The sequence below is a fragment of the Spodoptera frugiperda genome, chromosome 27 (assembly GCF_023101765.2).
Source record: "Spodoptera frugiperda isolate SF20-4 chromosome 27, AGI-APGP_CSIRO_Sfru_2.0, whole genome shotgun sequence".
Classification (NCBI taxonomy): domain Eukaryota; kingdom Metazoa; phylum Arthropoda; class Insecta; order Lepidoptera; family Noctuidae; genus Spodoptera; species Spodoptera frugiperda.
The window spans coordinates 3,004,566-3,024,076 of NC_064238.1; the positions used below are offsets into that span (position 1 = coordinate 3,004,566).

At 35.7% G+C, this 19,511-nt stretch overlaps 2 protein-coding genes across 5 annotated transcripts; both read right to left on the bottom strand.

The window, feature by feature from the left end:
• Positions 1-117: 117 nt before the first annotated feature.
• LOC118263450 (tetraspanin-9) lies at positions 118-11,972 on the bottom strand. Of its 4 annotated transcripts, none has more exons than XM_035575458.2 (6): positions 11,783-11,972; positions 8,229-8,313; positions 2,638-2,829; positions 1,795-2,049; positions 843-974; positions 118-337 (listed from the first exon to the last, which is right to left on the bottom strand). In XM_035575458.2, the coding sequence occupies exons 2-6, from the start codon at positions 8,304-8,306 to the stop codon at positions 290-292; spliced, it is 705 nt and encodes a 234-aa protein (XP_035431351.2). In that variant the 5' UTR covers positions 8,307-8,313; positions 11,783-11,972; the 3' UTR covers positions 118-289. The 4 variants fall into 4 exon arrangements, with proteins under 4 accessions (XP_035431351.2, XP_035431350.2, XP_035431352.2 ...); XM_035575457.2 differs by lacking the exon at positions 11,783-11,972 and adding an exon at positions 10,811-10,921; XM_035575459.2 differs by lacking the exon at positions 11,783-11,972 and adding an exon at positions 10,653-10,784.
• Positions 11,973-12,753: 781 nt separating this feature from the next.
• Positions 12,754-19,098, bottom strand: LOC118263339 (tudor domain-containing protein 3). Its single transcript, XM_035575268.2, has 7 exons — positions 18,931-19,098; positions 18,764-18,848; positions 18,281-18,671; positions 17,635-17,819; positions 16,128-17,408; positions 15,903-16,017; positions 12,754-15,738 (listed from the first exon to the last, which is right to left on the bottom strand). The coding sequence occupies exons 1-7, from the start codon at positions 18,963-18,965 to the stop codon at positions 15,674-15,676; spliced, it is 2,157 nt and encodes a 718-aa protein (XP_035431161.2). The 5' UTR covers positions 18,966-19,098; the 3' UTR covers positions 12,754-15,673.
• Between the last annotated feature and the right edge of the window lie 413 nt (positions 19,099-19,511).

Consider the following 19,511-nt stretch of genomic DNA (forward strand, 5'->3'; position numbering starts at 1 on the left):
TATGATTTATTTTTTATAAAAACATAACACCTGACATAATTATCTTTTCTTTCACGACACGTTACCCAGCTTACTACTAAATGCCATGAGCAAATAAATAAAAAAAAGAACTTGAAATAGCTGCAATCACAATTTTATTGCAAAAATACGTTTTTAATTATTTTTTATAAATAAATAGAAAAGTCCGAAGGCACACGATCAAATCAAATCACAAATGGCTACACATTCATAATCATACAATGAATACTCGATTCCTTACAAGTCATCACCTCGTGTCGTCACCACGTCGTCACTCTATCTTCACGAACAATCCGCATGATAGTATCAGGGCCAATATCTGGAATTAACAGATTGTAAAATTAAAATCTTGATCAAAGTCAAAGGAACTGCTGAGCAAAGAGATTCTGTTTCTGTTTTGGGTTGGGCAAAGGAGAATTACGATTTTCGGTGAAAACGCCTGAAATCAGTATCAGTAGAGCAACAGTTTTCTATTGGAAAAGACTTTTTTTTTTTTATGGAGGGGAAAATCATCTATTGACTTCTTCCGGTTTGGGCGAGACGAGAGGCTGTATTAGACTCTTACTGACTAAAAACCACCCCGTTACTATTCCTGCTTTTTGAACCGGAGCTCCGGTAAACCAGGCAGTCCACAGTTGATAGTGCAATGTCTGTCAGGGATCACAAGTGTATGTATATCCTCCCTAATTCAGGCTATAATATAATCATAAACTAGTGACGAGTGAGTACTCTATTTTAATAAGTGCATCTCTGTCTTGCCAAGAAGGGAACTAAAACGTGCGATGCTTTATTTAAGTTAAAGTGAAAATAAACAAAATATTTACCATTATCAAAGCAATGATGACAGCGACAGTACCAACGTACACGGCGTCTTCCCTCAAGAAGTCTGTCACCTTGGTGAGGCAACCCTCCACATACATTGTGGTCGGGTTCGGAGACGCTTTGCAGTCCATCCTCTGAAACATTCATATAAACTTACTTTAAAACGACAGTTTCAAAAAGTGAGCGAATATAAAGCTTATTACGTATACGTAGGATCTCATTTTGAACGAAACTTTTTCCATCCTCAGCATCCTCATCAACAGACTTAGTGACACGTGTTAGCAGTATCAGCCTTATTTAAATATTTTACATAGAACTACAGTTTAGACTAATCCTAATCTTAACTGAAGACTAACCTGTACCTAAAATGTGCTATTAATCCATGGTATGGTCGGAACATAGATTGACACGAGACATAATGTATTTTTTATTGTGTCTCATTTACATACCTACAGTCAAGATATTAAAAGGCCATGTCTATATTCGTCAGTAAATAGAAACGTGCTAAAACCGATGACGAACAGGGGTTCGCCTTACGAGTAGAGTCAAACTCAAACTCAAATAATTTATTGCATTCATGTGTACATACATATTAGCAGATTACCATTACATTACAGACATAAGCAGATTAGTTTTAACATGAAACCCGATTAGGGCAGCATGCTACGGTCTCATAAATCATGTGTGAATGTCTAGTCTAGTCCTAGTATTTTTTTCTGTAATCTATACTTACTATATAATATATAATAATATTATAAAGCTGAAAAGTTTGTTTGTTTGAACGCGCTAATCTCAGGAACTACTGGTCCGATTTCAATAATTCTTTTTGTGTTGGATAGCGCATTTATCGAGGAAGGTTATAGGCTATAAATCATCACGCTACGATCAATAGGAACCGAGCAGAGCGGGTGAAACCGCGCGGAAGTAGCTAGTTACATAAATATAGGAACCCACCTTTCCGGGATACACTTCTCGGCAACAGCTCTCTGGCACATTATCGTTCCAATCCTTGTACCCTTTGACGCCACAACACTGGAGGTACGTCTGCGTGTCATCCCAGGACTTGGTGTACTCGTGCCTGACTCCATAGTATGGTATGGATGCGTACAACTCCCGGTCTAGTGTTGTCATCACCTTCTCTCGGAAGACAAACTGCAGGATCCCGCCAATCAGCATCACCACGAAGATTATAAATACCAGGATGTAATACTGAAATTTTAAAATAAAAAGTTGAGTCAGTGGTTATAGGTTACCAATATTATGGACAGAGCTTTTGTTGGTCTAAAATCCGTATCGAATATTTTTTATCCATTGAAAAGATCGGTGAAGGTCGATGTTCAATCGGATCCTCTACTATGTAGGTAATCTGAAGTCACGAGGTTCGATCTCATGCTTTCCAGTAAACCCTGTGATCCACGATCAGTCGAACAAAGAGATTCAACTCATAAGGAGGTTTATTATTTTTTTGCTGATGTGTAGCTGGCTGGTATAAAATGACAAATGCCATAATAACAAAAAAAAGAAGCAAATATTTTTTTACAAACATTTGGCATCCGTCAATTTTTTGACGTCATGTAGCCAGTTATTGACAGTTGTGTGCCTATGTGGCTACCAAAGAGGTTGTATAAAACTAGCTAACAATTAATAAAAATCATACTACCTCAGTTCCGAGCAGTTCTAACTACATCTCTTCTTTAACTAGACGCTCTCAATATTTTTTCCAAGTAATCCTAACTATGCACTTCTTAGCTCATCATTGTTATCTAATCACTCCGACCCGTACCAATACAAACGCACCGTGAGTAGCATACATTTGACCTCCTTAGCGGCTCCGCAGCAGCCGAGGATGGACAGCACCATGAGGGCAGCTCCCATGGCCACCACTACCACCACTGATGCTATGAACATGTTGTTGCTCATCAGTGTGCTGGAGAAGGACCGGGATATCCATATCCACAGGCCGACTGCCAATCCGATTACACCGCCAAGCTGGAATTCGAAATGAAAGATAATATTAGATGCATGATGAAATTAGTAGAAATGATTACAAACCAACTAGTCCACGACGGTAATTACTCGTGCATATTCCTTACCAGAATTTAATTATAATATTAAAATATATATTTTTATATTTTGTAATGTTTTAAAAAGAGTTTGCATTTTATTATTTATTTTAAAGGCTAGCCGATTTTTGTGAAAATATTAGTAAGATGCCGTTTACGTACAAAAAAAAGTAATAAAAAAAATGTTATATGGCATCTAAATATTTTTTGCAACAAATTGATTACGTACTGGCCGTACGTAATCGTTGCACAACTATAAAAATAAGTAAGGAGGTTGTAACAAATTAGAAAAAAGTATAACATTATCTTATTGTAATCATTTTAAAATGATTATTATCTACCAAAAAGTGATCTAAAAAAGAACACAACAACAATATTAATGCACCAAAATAAATCAATAAACGCGATTGTAATGTTGATTACATTAGCGTGATGTACAACTTATACAGGTAATCTATGCATTAAAGGTATTTGATTGATGTAAATGGCATCAAACAACAACTTAAGTCACGCATTAAAGGTCACCCATGCATTCATACTATGACATTGAAGACATGCTGCGGATGCGCAGTACCTAGGACGACTAAGTCTATGTTATGATTATGTGGTCATCACACATCTATACATATAATAAAATCGTAGAAAAGTGCTGTCTGTACATTGAAAATAAAAATAACAAAAATAGCAGGGGTTATTGTTATGTCGATGTCGAACCCAAAAATGTAATTAACTTTTTTTTTGTCTGTTTGTCTGTTTGTCTGTTTGTCTGTGTGTCTGTGTGTCTATGCGCGCTAATCTCAGAAACGGCTGATCCGAGTTGGATGCGGTTTTCACGAATATATTGTGGTATGCTTCAATTTACATTTAGTGTTTGTTTCATGTCAATCGGTTCATAAATAAAAAAGTTATGTCAAATTAAAGAATCACGTCGAACACTATTCTATGCTTATAACATTAATCTCCGCAACTATTTGACGGATTTGGTTGAAATTTGGTACAGATATAGTTTAGAATTAGACTTACAATAGTACTAAGAGTATAAATAAATAATCCAAGTTGTCTTTATCCTCCATAGATGGCGTTGGGATCGAAATAGATCGCGCTATGGTTTCGTTACATTCATTTGGTAGGGTATCGGCCGAGCGCTTCGGAACTATCGTAGAAAAATTGTATTATCAGTCGTATGATTATTTGTCTGTAGTGGTCCTGCTGTTTCGTATATTCTAAATAAATTGGTTTCGTTGTATTTGTCAATTAATAAGTTTATTTGTTGGGTTTTCCTGGTTTTCTGGTTAAATTATTTAACGTAGGTTTAGTTTGATATCGATTATTAGTAGTTACTGTAGTTAGTTTTTTTAATAACATTGTAAGTCTAATTCATTAATTAATTAGATAGATTAGATTTAAGTCGTTTCTTTTAAATTATTTAGTTTAAGCTAGGTTATTATAGCATAGAGGATAGGTTGTAATATAATTTCTTTTTTAATTGTTATAAATTCGTAATTCGTAGCTTTCTTTAGTTTTAAGTTAGTTTTCATCTTAAGTTCGGAAAGATTATAATATTTCTTTAGTTTAAGTCCGTTTTTAAACTATTTTTTTCAATGCCCTAAGTGAGTATACATCTATTAAATTCAAACGCAGAGCTCATTATGTTATTTTTGAAGAATTCCCTAGAATATCTTCTACATCTCATTTTTGAAGAGATTCCGCGAAATCGGAAACTATGTGGTTAAAACCAAAAATTTGCCGGAAGTCACTATTCCACGCGAACGAAGTCGCGGGCAAAAGCTAGTAACAAATAAAAACTTACTAGTGTGTGTGTAGTCAACGTATGATCACCTATTTTAATTATGTGTCTGGACTTTTTGAGTTTTGTATCAAATAGGTAAATATGTATGTACACCGAGCAACATTAATCGGTATACAGCCAACATAACTATAGCTATGCAATACCTTTACATGTGTGGGTAATTTTATAGTAATGTGCATAAAAACAAACGTAATAGCCAAACGCCTATTACGCACACAGTTTCATCACGCATACACTTATACTAAATATCATTTTCGTGAGGGTATACGTATTAATTCATTAAAGAAATATAAATAAAAACAAGGGTAAACATAAAAACAATACGTAACAAACATTGAATAAATCAAATAATGAACGATCGAGTTACAAAATTATACCCATATAAATATAATATCTTCTCATCGTTTTTTATGTTATTGAATGAGATACGATATTTAGATTGTCCCTTCAATTGCACGTATGGCGCAATGGTTATCGCTTGCGGATATACTGATGAGATGCGGGTTCGATCCCAGCATCGCGTTCTTTTTGTAATATTTTTTAAACATTATTGAATGCAAATTTTCTAATGTTTCAATAACTAAGTAAAAATTTACAATGTTTGAAGCAACCACGGAACTCTCAGGTTATTTTATTTGGCCCGTTTATGAAGTAACTACCGACAATCCGCAATATTTTTCTCACACAACCCACATGATAAAAAGTTTGTATTCTTAGTTGTCAGTCTACGAGTATTTATTAATAATTATCCACAACTCATAGTCGTGTTTAACTTAATTTATATCTATCCATACAAAGTTAAAGTTAAACATATAAACATAACATTGTCGATGTTTTGCGGAAGAAGAACATATAAATTATTTAATATTGTAAGGCGATTAAGAATATTGGTGAGTATTCTTTACCTATACAAATTACTATTTTAATTTTATTCTTTGTTCTTCACTTTTTATGCTTATCTATTATTAGAGTTTTATGTTTATAAATTAATTAATTTAACTCAAGTTATTTATAAGTGTATTTATAACAACCTAAGTATCTAAATATACAAAGTTATTTTTATCATATAGACCAAATGATTATTATATAATTGACTCATTTATTTTGTATCCACAGAGGAGAAATAAGAAATGCAGTTATGGGTCGGCTGATATGGAAATTCTGGAAACATGGGATATAGAATCACGCTAACGACGTGAAATAAGTAAATCCAGAGATAAACTCTTCGTTTAGCCACCACGGCATTGTGCCCGAACGCAAGGTTGATTCGGATTACTTCCAATGCTTTCTTCTCCACACGCGTAACAACGCGCGCCTATGCTGCAATCTGTGATATCACCTTCATTCTGCTGTTTTACGTTGCAGCAAGTCAGCGCTGAACATAACAATTACAAATCTATAATAGCTCATCGATGAAACAAAACCAATTACAATCTGCTAGGTTGATCTTAATTTAGAAAATAATGTTGTAATTTTACTAAAACATTAGATCAGTTGGATGCGGGTAAAATATAATGGTGTAGAAATGTGGGCGGCCTAACAGGAGTGATTATAGTGAACGAATTACTCTAACTAGTGGAAACATAAATGTATCAGTTGAATTTATTTTACTTAGTAATTGTAAACCTTATTTATACTGACATAACATTCATAATTGTTTAGCAATGTGAACAAAAACAAATTTTAATAATAACTGCATACACACGTTATCGCAATTTGATTTTTTGTCCATTACTAGGAATATCGAAAGTCTAAAGGAGACGGTGAAGTGATGTTATTGTTAAGATGTTGGAAATTGTCATAATTTCTTTCCATTTAACATGTTGATTCATTTCACCACTCGTATTAGCCTAATTAAATTTAAATTGCTATAGATTGTGAATGTTAAACGTGTCTGTATTAAATAATTGCACCACGATATTTTTTCATCCAATTTTTTCATGTTTTTTTATTTATTGGACATAATAACACATAAATAATAAATTATTTACAATAAAAAATAATGTTGTTTTATTCAGAATCTATTTCATTCATACTTTGATTTTATTATACAGAAAACAAAAACAAAACATAACAAAACAAAGAAAAACAACATAGTAAATAAAGAAAATAAATACTTTTGGCTAGATTCGAACCCACATTGTCGTAAACGATGTTTGAAACCGGTTCATTAACCACTCGTCCACGAGCACTACGTCTGTTCAAGTGAAAATGTTTATTGATATCATCGATTGTAAATATTATTAACCTTACCCATGTATTAAATTATAAAAATACGTATACCGACACAAAAATTATAGTATTTACCAATGTGTGCGTAATAGGCGTTTGGCTATTACGTTTGTTTTTATGCACATTATTATAAAATTACCCACACATGTAAAGGTATTGCATAGTTATAGTTATGTTGGGTGTATACTTATTACCGTTGCTTTGTGTACTTGTTTTTAAAAGCTGTGCTATCTTTATATGAGCTAAATCTAGGTATATCACTATATACACTCTATATCAAGGTTTCTTAAAGGGTCCTAGGATACTAGGAGGTCCGTAGCATGTGTACTAGGGATCCGCAGTAGGTCAGTTAAAAAACAGTCACGAAACAGGAGTTAATTAAAAACAGACTACTTAAATTAGAAATGAGTAGTGCCGTTATTGCTACCAACTAATAAAAGTGATTTTTCAATATTAATTCGCTTGTTTTCTTTACTTAATGTTAAGATATTCTTTTATAGGGATCCATAGAATTATTTATATTGTGAAAGTGGTCCCTGACTGCAAAAAGTTTAAGAAACCCTGCCCTATATCGACACTTAAACAGACATCTACTTGTAACCGGACCTTTAACTCAATATCAACGACGTTTTTATTGTTATTTCGGCCATTTTTTCCCTCAGAAATGCCGGTGGATGTCCGTCTGATGTTAAGATAGAATCTAAATTACTTCATAGTCGTTGTTCTCTTAATGTGTTTGAATTGAAATATTGCTTAATTTTATCGCTAGGATGTTCCATTCGGAGCAGAAAGGAGTAATCAGAGATAATATCTAAGGTTACCTCTAGCTCATTTAAATGTTAATGTTTTTGTTTCTTTGTCTAAACTAACCAATCCCCAAAATACTACAAAAGACCATGGTCTTATTTTTATAGTAACTATCATGAGACATACTAAATTAACTAAAAATCACGGTTTACTCAAGTAAATTATTGGAGAAAAGCTCTACTACTTTCGAGTCACAGAGGGACTCTTAATCATGAGCAGCTTGCGTAGATGCGGCGACGTCGCGATTACTACTGTTAAATTTACCATGCTTTTAGGTTAGATTGATCCCTGTGCAATGTGACCAATCAATTTGAATTTACTAAAAAAATCACGATTTATTCACGTATATTAATAGAGAAAAGCTCTACTAGTTTCGAGTCACAAAAGGACTCTTCATCTTCATTATAAAAATCAATTTAAAGTGGTTATTGGTATATTGGTTATAGTATTATTGGTTGTTGTTGACGAATACTTACAAAAGTGATTACGTTGATGCATATTAGCGAGACCTTCATGCATCGGCCGCATCTGTTCATTGCACCTCCCATTCCCATCGCGAATCTGCGGATTGATACCAAAGAATATTATTAGAAAAAATATTAGTTTAAATTTTTAGCAAACAGACTGGCTGCCCCAGTTTCGCTTGGGTGCTTCTAACAAAAACAAGGAATTGGAGAAATCGATCTATCCACCAGTTCAGTCTTGATGCCGTGACTTAAAGGAATAGGGTGCCATAGGAATAGGGCGAACACCATAAAACTTAAATCATTTTATAACATGCAAAGACCCAATACAGTTGAAACGCAAAAACTACTGAACGGATTTGGATGTAATTTATTTAATAATAATACGCAGGACACCTATAAGAAGTTTTATGACGGAAACGCACGCGACGTGCGTGTTTTTTTTTTTAATTTTGAACACATCAAACCCCTTATTTAAAAGAATTGTACCTTAACGTGGGGTCAATAAAGTTAAAAATAGAATAAACACAGATAGGAGTAGGTTGATTTGCTGGCGTGCATTAGTAACTAAAAATACACATAGTCACGTTTACTATTTTGTTTTATACTAACAAAAGAATACGTGGCCGTTACTCTGTTGTTCTTCGTTCCCCTAGGGTCATTAAAAAATACGTTTCACCCCAAAATAAGCCACGTGCAAGGGTAACACGCAGGTGCATTAATTTATTAAAATGATAGATTGTTCTTTAGTGTGATCGATAAGTTCCTGTGTTTTGTGTCATACTTACTTACTAATTATTGTATGTATTTTACAAAATTAGTCAAATTAGATTACTGTTTAATAATCCTACATGCTTCGACCATATAGCGCACCCTTAGAATGAAAGTGACCGAATCCAAAAACTGCAAGTTCTTATGGATTAGTTCTTTGGTTGTAGAGTATATTTTATAACGCCAGTTTATGATAAAATCGAATGTTACAGAAATTTTGAGTTAAGTCACTTTCATTCTAAGGGTGCGATAGATACTTTGTTGTTACATGTCATATAAAGATATGTACCTACTTATTCCCATCTATTTAAGGGTATGTTTTATAAATAATGAAATATGTAAAATACAAACACACAAAAATAACTATTACTTCATACTTTTAAGCCCCTGTCCCTAACACGCATTCCCTACTTCTATCAACCTCACTTAGCTCTAAACAGTGAAAGTTGATTACACCAAATCCAATTGTTAGCAATCTACTCACGTACGTGGGACAGTACTTGCATGCATGCCTTAGTTTCTCTAATGAGAGTAAAAGTTTAATGTGTGTATGTGATCTTAACCTTAGCATTGAGATAACCTTGCTAGTAACCGCAGTTGCCGAAGGCGTTAATAGACCTGTTGTCTCACGATCACTTAGAGACCCGTTTATAGATTTTAAGGAAAAGATTTATAATAACTAATTTATCTAGCAATGTTTTTATAGAGGAGGACATGCCTTTTACATAAATAACTCTTTCTAAGAGGTAAGTATCGTAGAAATTAGCATTCCATAATCTCTGCCTGCCATGGGAGACAGGCGTGAGGTTAACACGCAAATACTTTGTATTTGCTTCATGACTTTACCCACTTACGACTGCCATAAATAATAACTTAGTGAACTAAGTAATTATTTTCTTTTTGGTCTTATTGATGATTGACTCTCTCTACTCATAGAGAGAGTCCTATTGAACTACTATCAATAGGTACATGTAGATCAATATAGGTACTAAGTAGAGATTTTGAATTAAGATTGTTTATCATATTCGGCCATTATCAAACTGATCAAAAGTCTAGAGAAGACAGTTATGAATATGATATTCGATATAGAAACCACAGTCTACAGATCTAATGAGAAAGATTATCTGTTAGTTTGTATTTGTACCTTGATACTTATTAAGACCTGTCTGAATCTTTGTGTGGGTGTAAAGGTACGTGTCAAATTATGTTATCCTTGAATCAATGTTAGTGGTCAATTCTTGAGGCGAACACGTTACGATAGAGTAAAAAACAAATTGTGCATCAGAATGGACTGAATGGTATCTATTTCTGAAGCAGTTCATAATGTTCATAGGTATAAAATACCTAATTAATTAATACCTATACTGTGTTTAGTGAGTAAGCATCCAACTAAAGACTATGTTTATAGCGGGTTAAATCGAATGTTACCTGTTTCTTTCTTTCACACAAAAAGTACCCACGAAACGGATTTAAATGGTTTTTCCAAACAGATTTCAGTAAGCTACATGACTACAATAAAGGAAACATCTTTAACAATATATATATACATAAAAACTATCACAATATCGTACACTAATGAACAACATAACGATATGACAAAATCCTTGTCATGTAACCAATGCAATGGCAGAATAAAAACTCGGGTGTAATTAATCAAGATTGTACCTGCTACATATGAATTAATTAAGCTTGTATACGGTCCATATTAATGTCAGTATGTGGTCGACATTGCAGTACATACTTAGGCAGATATATGTATAATCCAGTATGCTACGATATATCGAACAGATAGATAAATAAATTGGCAAGCAAAGAGTTCTCACCTCCAATAAGTCGACTTATTTTGTCTCCCAAATGTTAAATGGATAAATCTATTTCGTATATTTATCATTTTATTGTGTTTGTTATTGAGTGTTGAATGACATTTGGTACTGTAGCATTTAATTTTGTTTTTAATGTGGGTATGTGTACAAATATCATGATCAAGTTACAAGGTAGGTAAGCTACGTTAAATGGCAATTTGAAAACAAATGTTTTGTTCTTAAGTAGTAGCCTGGTAGGTGCGTTCAGGCAGGTTCTTATGTACTGATTATGTATCAATGTTATTGTTGTATCTAGGTAACTACTTACAACTACCAACAGTAAATAAACTATGTGATTCAAACTACTCTATTAGGTACTATAAGTGTGTGGGAATGTTTGGAGTTAAAAACAACAATCAATTCTAGTACCTGTGACGTGACTCTCTAAACACTAACAAATAACAGTAACTAGGTAGGTTATATTGAATTAATAGTTTATATCAAACTGAGAAAGCTCGATTCCCACCTATGTTAAAATCTGAGAATCCTTTTAATTTATCATCAATAATCTACTCACGAAGCATTTAAAAATAATCAACAAGTTCGAAGTTATTGCCTATTGTTTCTCTAGGTTTAGATAAGTTATTGATTACCTGTGTTATGTATGTATGTGTGTACATACCATACATAATGCTATGTATGTCATGTATGCTTGTATTACGACCACTTGCAGAGAGGAGCTATGCGAACCGCTCGGACGCAAACACTCAAGGTGATACCCCGGATAACACAAGGTCCATCTAATCCATTCTCTTAGCGATGTTTATAAGTGAAAGTGACATTGTATGACGTTTAATATAAAACAATAACACAGGAATCATCGAAAACGTGCAAACTGAAGTTAAAAGTTTGAAAAGATTGATGTCAACATCAACATAAAATTTTGTTTGGCGCGTCGTGGTAGTACCTAGTCGCGTCATGGAGTTTACTTACATTTATTTAATCACGAACTCCGATATCGTCTTGTACAAACCGTTAGTCGAAACAGTTTCACTTTACCATAACTCTTACTTCTCACTACAGTTACGTTAATTTGTTCGGTTCATTCACAAATTGTTTGTTATTTGAGACGGCGAGTGCGTCGTGGCCGGTAGTACGAAGTCAACTGGTTTGAGTGAAGCACGCGGGCGACGCCCCACCAACCAGCTTGTAGGAAGAATGGGACAGCCTTCGAAGGGTCCTATAACGTGTTTATGTTTGCAACTAGGTCAGGTGTTGCGTGTAGTGCTGCGATTTATTTACTTACAATTGAAGATCGGAAGCTAAAGATAGTCTAATTTAAAGCCTTCTATTTATTTTTTTAATTTAGGTACTTAATCTGGTAGTACATAAAACTTGGGCGTCGCTTAACGGATATCGTTTGAAATAACCGATTAAACTATCTTCTGAAACTGTACACTATCAGGCGACTGTTGGTGTTGTAGGACTTGTAGGGTAGGTAAGTACTTGATTATGAGTACCAGAAACACCACACTACTATGGATTTTTTATCAAAGTAAGTTTACACAAATAATTATTTTTGAAACAGTATATTCTCCAAATACAGCTGTCATTATTGTCATCATTCGTAGCTCAAGCAGAGCGCATACTTATTCCATTCCTTATACCTCTTACCTATACTCCTTAAGTGCATATTAATTATTATGTACACCATTTAAGGCTGATTATGGATGAACCACATTATACAATGTGAATAAACACTGACCGGCAATTTGTGCGGTAGTCGAACCCTGGAACACTTGTTCGACACTGGCTTTTATGGCCACTCGACGAATGAGGCAATGAACAAATCGTATTGTTCTTTGTTAATATACCCTTTATGTTTTTATGCACCCTCCATCAACCAGATCACCTAGTTAGAAGAATAAGAAGCAACTATTATACTTTAAAATAAAACAACAGTGTGTCACGGTTTCTTTTATTAGCTTTTTGTTAATAAACGTTCACCTCAACTCAACATAATTACAAAGTGATGGTACAAATGTATTCAACGCGGTTTTACATCAATATGAGCATTCCTGCGTCTACTAACAACTAAGATGTCATTGAGCTTTGGTTTACATTAAATTATATTCTGATATATTGCAATCAGTTTAGTAAATAAGTTTTAGAATAAAAACTCAAGAGAATATGACCTGCGCGCGACCAAGCAAACATCACACGAACAAAAGTGGCGTCAAATTGTTTAAATTCTACTTAAACGTTAATCTATAAACATCTAAAAGATAGGAACATAAGGCCGTTCGTCAAGAATATTTAGGCAGACCACAAGACGTCACTGCGTCCATGTGGACAATACTACATCGTTACACTTCACCGAGTATTTAGATAATATTTATCTACACTTACAAAAACTATACATAATATGTATGACCAAAAATACCCGTCTTATACAAATCTTTGAATAAGTCTAAACAAAACCTAAGGCATAAGACCTACATGTTCCTCCCTGATCGCGCGAAGGTCATAGTATGTGAAACTATGCAATAAATAGACAACCCAGTGCTTTGAACTTGTGAAATATAACATGATATCGAATAGAAATCGATAATGAATAGTGTACCAGCGTGAGTCCCTCGGGACAACTCACAGATCCTATTTGATCCCACAATATATTCTCACCTGCTACCAGCTGACACAGCTATCACTAATGAGTTTAAATCTTCGTTAAAATAAGTAGCAAGTGCGAATTATTAGTGTCGCATATAAATCCATCATAGAAAAAACTATAGATACATCTCATTTGTTGTTAACTTAATATAAACACGAAGCAGTAAACGGTAGGTGATTTCGTAGGTACAATTATTTATATCTATTTATTTAGACACGGATATAAAATAAAACAAATACATTTCAAACAATATTTCAACTGAAATTATAATATATTACATGTTTTGCGCTAAAATTACAACAAAATACACTTATACAAGCAACCCGCTACTGCTGTTGGTTACATACGGACTGACAATAAATTAACGCATCAGAGTTACATCTTTTTTTAATATTACATTACCTATATTTAAACATTAAGAACGCTTTAATTAGACCTAGATACACAACGACCTGCGTAGCTTCTCTTAGAAATTGATTGACAAAATGTGCAACACGTATATCCAACAATAATAAACAAGACCTTCAACTCTTGAACTAAAAGCAATGTAATAGTAGGTTAGTCGAGCATCCTGACATGAACTGATATAGATACAAATACTCGGTTCAATGTAAGGAGGCTAGCTAACAAGCTACCGTTTAAGAACCTAGAACGAGATTCACAAGTCCTCAAAGACTTCATAGTTTAGAATATACATGTTGCACAAAGAAATACTTAACAATAAATAATAATTATTATAATTTCAGACATGGTCTAATAGTTTATAAATACTTTTTTAACGATTCCCGATTCTTAGACTAAAACAAATAAAAATATAGAAGAGCATTCATAATTCGATAACTTGGCACTACGAACCTCTGGTTCACAACTAATACGAGTGACAAGAGCTGATGCAATAAATACAATAAAATGATTCACATCTGTGTGGGCATAAGTGTTATGACGTAACGCTTACAATGCTACATGCAACCAATCTCTTTCAAGTGCATAATTATTATAATTTAACTCACATTTCTTTATAAACCTAACTTTAATCGTCCAGTAATTTATAAAAGCATGCCTTAATTACTACTTCTACTTAGATATATCTAAAATATATCTGCTTTTTCTTCAAATCAAATGAAACAACAATAGATATACAATTTAAAAAGAAGACAACAAATAAATGCAAATTATTTGATTATAATTCTTCAATATGCATACGCATGTATTAAAACCTTTGTACAAGTATAAAATAAGAAGCTACGCAGCGGCGTGTGAGCCCTTTCATTTCCCTTTATACATTAAGTGAAGAAAGTTGAAAACTCACAAACTTCCGCGTGTGTTACGGAATTGAATATGAACATTTAACACGTACTTATTATTTATTATTACATACATTGTAAGGAGGTATTATAATGATGACTGCCAGAGAGAACCTTCAGTGTGACTACCGAACGCTTCGATCGCAAGTATATTTCAACTTCATTCACTCATCCCAAACTAGAAATGGAGCTGAACATACAACCGAGTCATACCGGCCACCCAGAGACCGTGATTGAGTGAACTCACTATCTATTGGCGTGTATGTAGCTGGTGGCTGAAGTATTTCATTTAATGGAGCGCGAATCGCGTGTCAAATGTAATCGTTACCGTTGCGTAGAGTAAACGAAATAAAACGCACATTATGCAAGAAATAGCGGTTTGATGTTTTGTGGAAAATCTTTTATATTTTCAGTCTTTTCAGTTAAACTTGAAGTTGTAGAAAATACGGTATTAGATTTGCCTTTTCTAATGGTACGAGACCGAACTATTGTGTAGCGTCTTACCGAATCAACAGACTTATTTCACTTGAACCTGCAATGCATTGTCAGGAAATATTACAATTCGATATTTATGTTAACCGTTTAGCATTTTATACAAAGTTAGTTATACATACAAGTTCCCTGACATGGCATTATTGCACACTTGTTAGATACCTAGTCTGTTCTTATAAAATAATGACAGTAACGATAACGAAATCGCAGCTCCAACCTTAAAATGTTTGCAACTACTTCGATAGGTAGATACATCTAAGGAAAGTCCATGTAGCTGCCTGTTGCGTCAGATGTGTCGGGTGTGTGGGTTGTGTGTGGGTGTGGCAGGTCGGTCGGATGCACGTTCAGCTAGCGGAGTGGGCGGCGTCAGCTGGCGGGCCGCGCGGGCGCGGGCGCGGGCGGAGCCGCGGCGCAGCACTAGGGCCGGCGCGCCGCGAACACGCCGCGCTGCGCCAGGAACTGCGCGCCCTCCGCCGCAGACCCTGCGGGACCACGCCACCTCAATGGACTATCGACACAGCGACGTGCACCGCCGACCTACCCGCGCGCGCTGGACACGGACTCAATAAAAAATACCACGTTTTCTTTCTTCTTCTTTAACCTACGGCTGGAGATGTCGCGACACGACCACTATAATACTACGCACCTTGGTTGGGGAATGGTAGGCAATTGGTCTTGAGAATCTCCTCGTGATTACCGTAGGCACAGAACTTGACAACTACAGTCTTGGCCGATATGCCCGTGATCTCGGCCTCGTAGAACTGAAATGATAAACATTTTGTTGCTTTAATTTATGTATGACAGACTAAAAATAATTGAGGGATAGACATGCTGATGAGATGAGAGATGGTGAATGAGTGCAGATACTTACATTATTGTCCTCCCAGTAGAGTGCGAGGCAGCGGTCGCCCACCTTCCAGTTGATGTCTGCGACCCCGAGCATGGCGCGCGCCTGCTCGTTGACGGCAGCGTTCTGGAAGCCTAGCAGGGAGTTGGCCAGGAAGGGTGCGCCGCGCACGCCGCCGTAGTCCTGCGGCCGCGCGCCGTACCCGTACTGTCGACCCGCCGCGAAGCCCCCAGCCGCGGCGCCGCCCATGTAGCCGGCCACGCCGCCGTACATACCGCTCTGCCGTGACTCCACGTAGCCGTTGGGCTGCTGGCGGCGCTGGTACGGCTGCTCCTGGTACTTCTGCAGGTCGCTGCCGCGGCGGAAGGGCGGCGGCTCGGGCATGGCCTGCGCGGCGAGGTAGGCGGCCTGCTGCTGCTTGGCGTAGACCTGTTCGAGCGGCGGGTAGTTGCGCGGCTGCTGCAGTTCCTCGACGGCGCGCTGCGTGGCCAGCAGGTTGAGGCCGGCCGTGGCGTCCACTAAGCTCTCCATGGTGCTCTGCGCACTGTTGCGGTAGTTCTGCGGTGGTTGCGCTTTATTGTCGTTGTTGTAATTTCTCTCGCCTCGCATATTTTTATTGTCGTTGTAGTGGCTCTGCTGCTGCGGTGGCAAGTTGTGATATGAATTGTTATATTGCATGTTCACGTTGTTAAGGTTGTTAGCCTGGAACTGATTCTGATTGTGATGTTGAAACTGCTGCTGTTGTTGTTGCTTATTCTTCTCTTCTAGTTTCCTCTGGAACCGCGGTGGTTTCTCACTCTGAGCTTGGTACTTTCTGTCATCCCTATGAGAATGATTGTCATGAGAATAATGCCCTCTTCCATCAGATCTTTGTCTATTGCCACCATCAAACCTAGCTGCCTGGTTTCTGGAATTATTTCTGCCACTATTCCTTTCCCTGTAGTTATTCCGATCATTCCTATCCTCTTGTGAGTTATTCTGGCGATTACTTCTGTCCCTTTCAGGTACATTAGGCAGTTTATCTTCTAAGAAGTCAAATAATGATACCTTCCCTGAAGGCTTTACTTGTATCTCCTCATCATTATCTTTGTTTCGTCCCTTGCGTTTGGGTGGTTCCTGTTCCTTTTGCTGTTTCTCTTTACTTCTGCTCTCAGAGTTGTCTCTTTTCTGTAGAATCTTAAGAGCCCTATCTACATTGTTTTTAGTATATTTGAGAGCATTCTCAGCTTGTTCCTCTGAGAAGCCAGCATCAACAATCTTCTGAACATTTGCATCCAGCAGGGGTTTAGTGCCTCCTCCAAAGACCTAGAACGCAATTTGTAATAAACTTTACCAGGTGCACAAAAAAATATCTTATAAAAAAAAGTGAAACTTACTACTTAGGTACTTCTAATCTTATTAAAATCAATACAGAATGAATCATTATGTTTAATTGAGGAAACATGTTTCACTTTTATTGTATTTTCCAATTTACTGCTGATGTTATCACAAAACATACTATACTACATTAATAGAATAAAAGTAAACCTACCTTTTTAACACCGGATGATAATTTTTGAGCTTCAGCGATGGCACCTTTCCTCTGAGCTTCAAACTCTGCATTATCTTGTTTAGCAGCTTCTGTTATACTCTTGTAATTTTTCTCTAATGTTAGAGCTTCCAGTCTTTGTCCAAATGGGATCCATGGTGGGGGTCCACCATCAACACCAATGCCTCCTATAAAAAATTCATAATTATGCATTCCCTAATGTGTTTATGCATACAAGCACACTTATGACAATTAATAATACATTTAGAACTCATTAAAATTAAAATTATTTTGGCATTAATTTTATTTGGTAATGAGTTTCTGATAAGCTTTAAATATTTCATAATTAGTTGCTTTGTTAATGTGTTTCTCTTTCTGTCTGCTTTATCCTAATAGTTTTTAGGAATGATCAAATCTTAACCAGATTTGAACAAAATCAACTATAAAACATCACAGAAAACTCAGATTAGGACTGTTTTATGTTAAACTTAATATGGAACCCAAAAATGTAACTACTTAAATAATAATTTTACATATTACAGGCATAACATCAATCTAACAGCATATCACCAATTGGAGATTTAAACATTGTCTGTTGACCTGTCCAATAAGGGGAAATAATACTAAAAATAAATAATCATCAACTCACCTCTTGTATGCTTAGCGAGACTCCTATTGAGTTCCCATTTCTCAATCATGTGAGTAACCTTTCCACCCAAAACTGATATGACTTCAGGCACTAACCACACCACACCGTGACACACCTCTAGGCCCTCATTGTTCAACAACACCTTGGTACCCGGCGGAGTGTTAATACTTAAACTCGGTATAGGACTAGTTTCTAGGCCCGTACATGTCGATTTACCGTCATGTAACGTTAACTTAAGCATTCGAGGGGCAGATGTAGACTCCTCATTAGCCTTCGGAGCTGACACATTTCTGACCTTCTGTATTTGCAATATTACTGGCTTCTCTAACTTCGATGGCTCCTTAGTAAAGTCTTCAGGAAGCGCAGCATCCCCTATATCTCTTAAATCATACTGGAAAACAATAAAAATGGAAATTAATACAACCAGAACCAATTGAGCATTAGACCTTGACAATAATAAAGATAGTCATGTTAGCCACTCACATCTAACGCTTTCTTAGTAAGAATATTAATATCTTCTATTTGACCATTTTCACTAACAATATCAAGACCTTCTTCACTTAGATGCCTGTAAAAACCAAATATTAGTTTCACATTGGATATTCACAGATTCTCCAGTAAAACAATGACTCCAGCGAAAATATAATTACCAGCCAAGTTCACATAAATTTTCCCTGAGTGACATGTTTTCATTAATGGTTAAATTAACATGACTTCAAGAAAAATAATTAAAAATAAAACTCGCGAGACATACGGCACCACCATCAATCAAATGACAGCTACGTACGGCAAAGTGTACCACAGATTAAATAATACCTATCATTACATGCTTCAAGATTTGTCTATGATAAAGTAATAAAATCAATGTTTTTTTATTAAATGATTACTATTTATTACATCATTACATTCAATTGAAACGATAGCTATGCTGATCCTATAATCACATAAAACACATACGTTGGTCGATTGCTTAATACATTTAGGTATCAACCAATGGCAGAAAATACAGAAGCCTAGAATATCCATACCCACAGAGTGGCAATGGGGCAGCAGTTCACACTTTGGTAGTAAGAGTATCCTATGTTACTGTAGTGTTTAACAACAGCAAATGCATGAATGCTAATTTTTCTAATTATTTACGTCAATAATTGTTTAGAGAATTTTTACTATTGTTTGTTTACAATTCAAGTTTGCTCTATTCTTTGATACGTTTTTCACTACTCTTTGGACT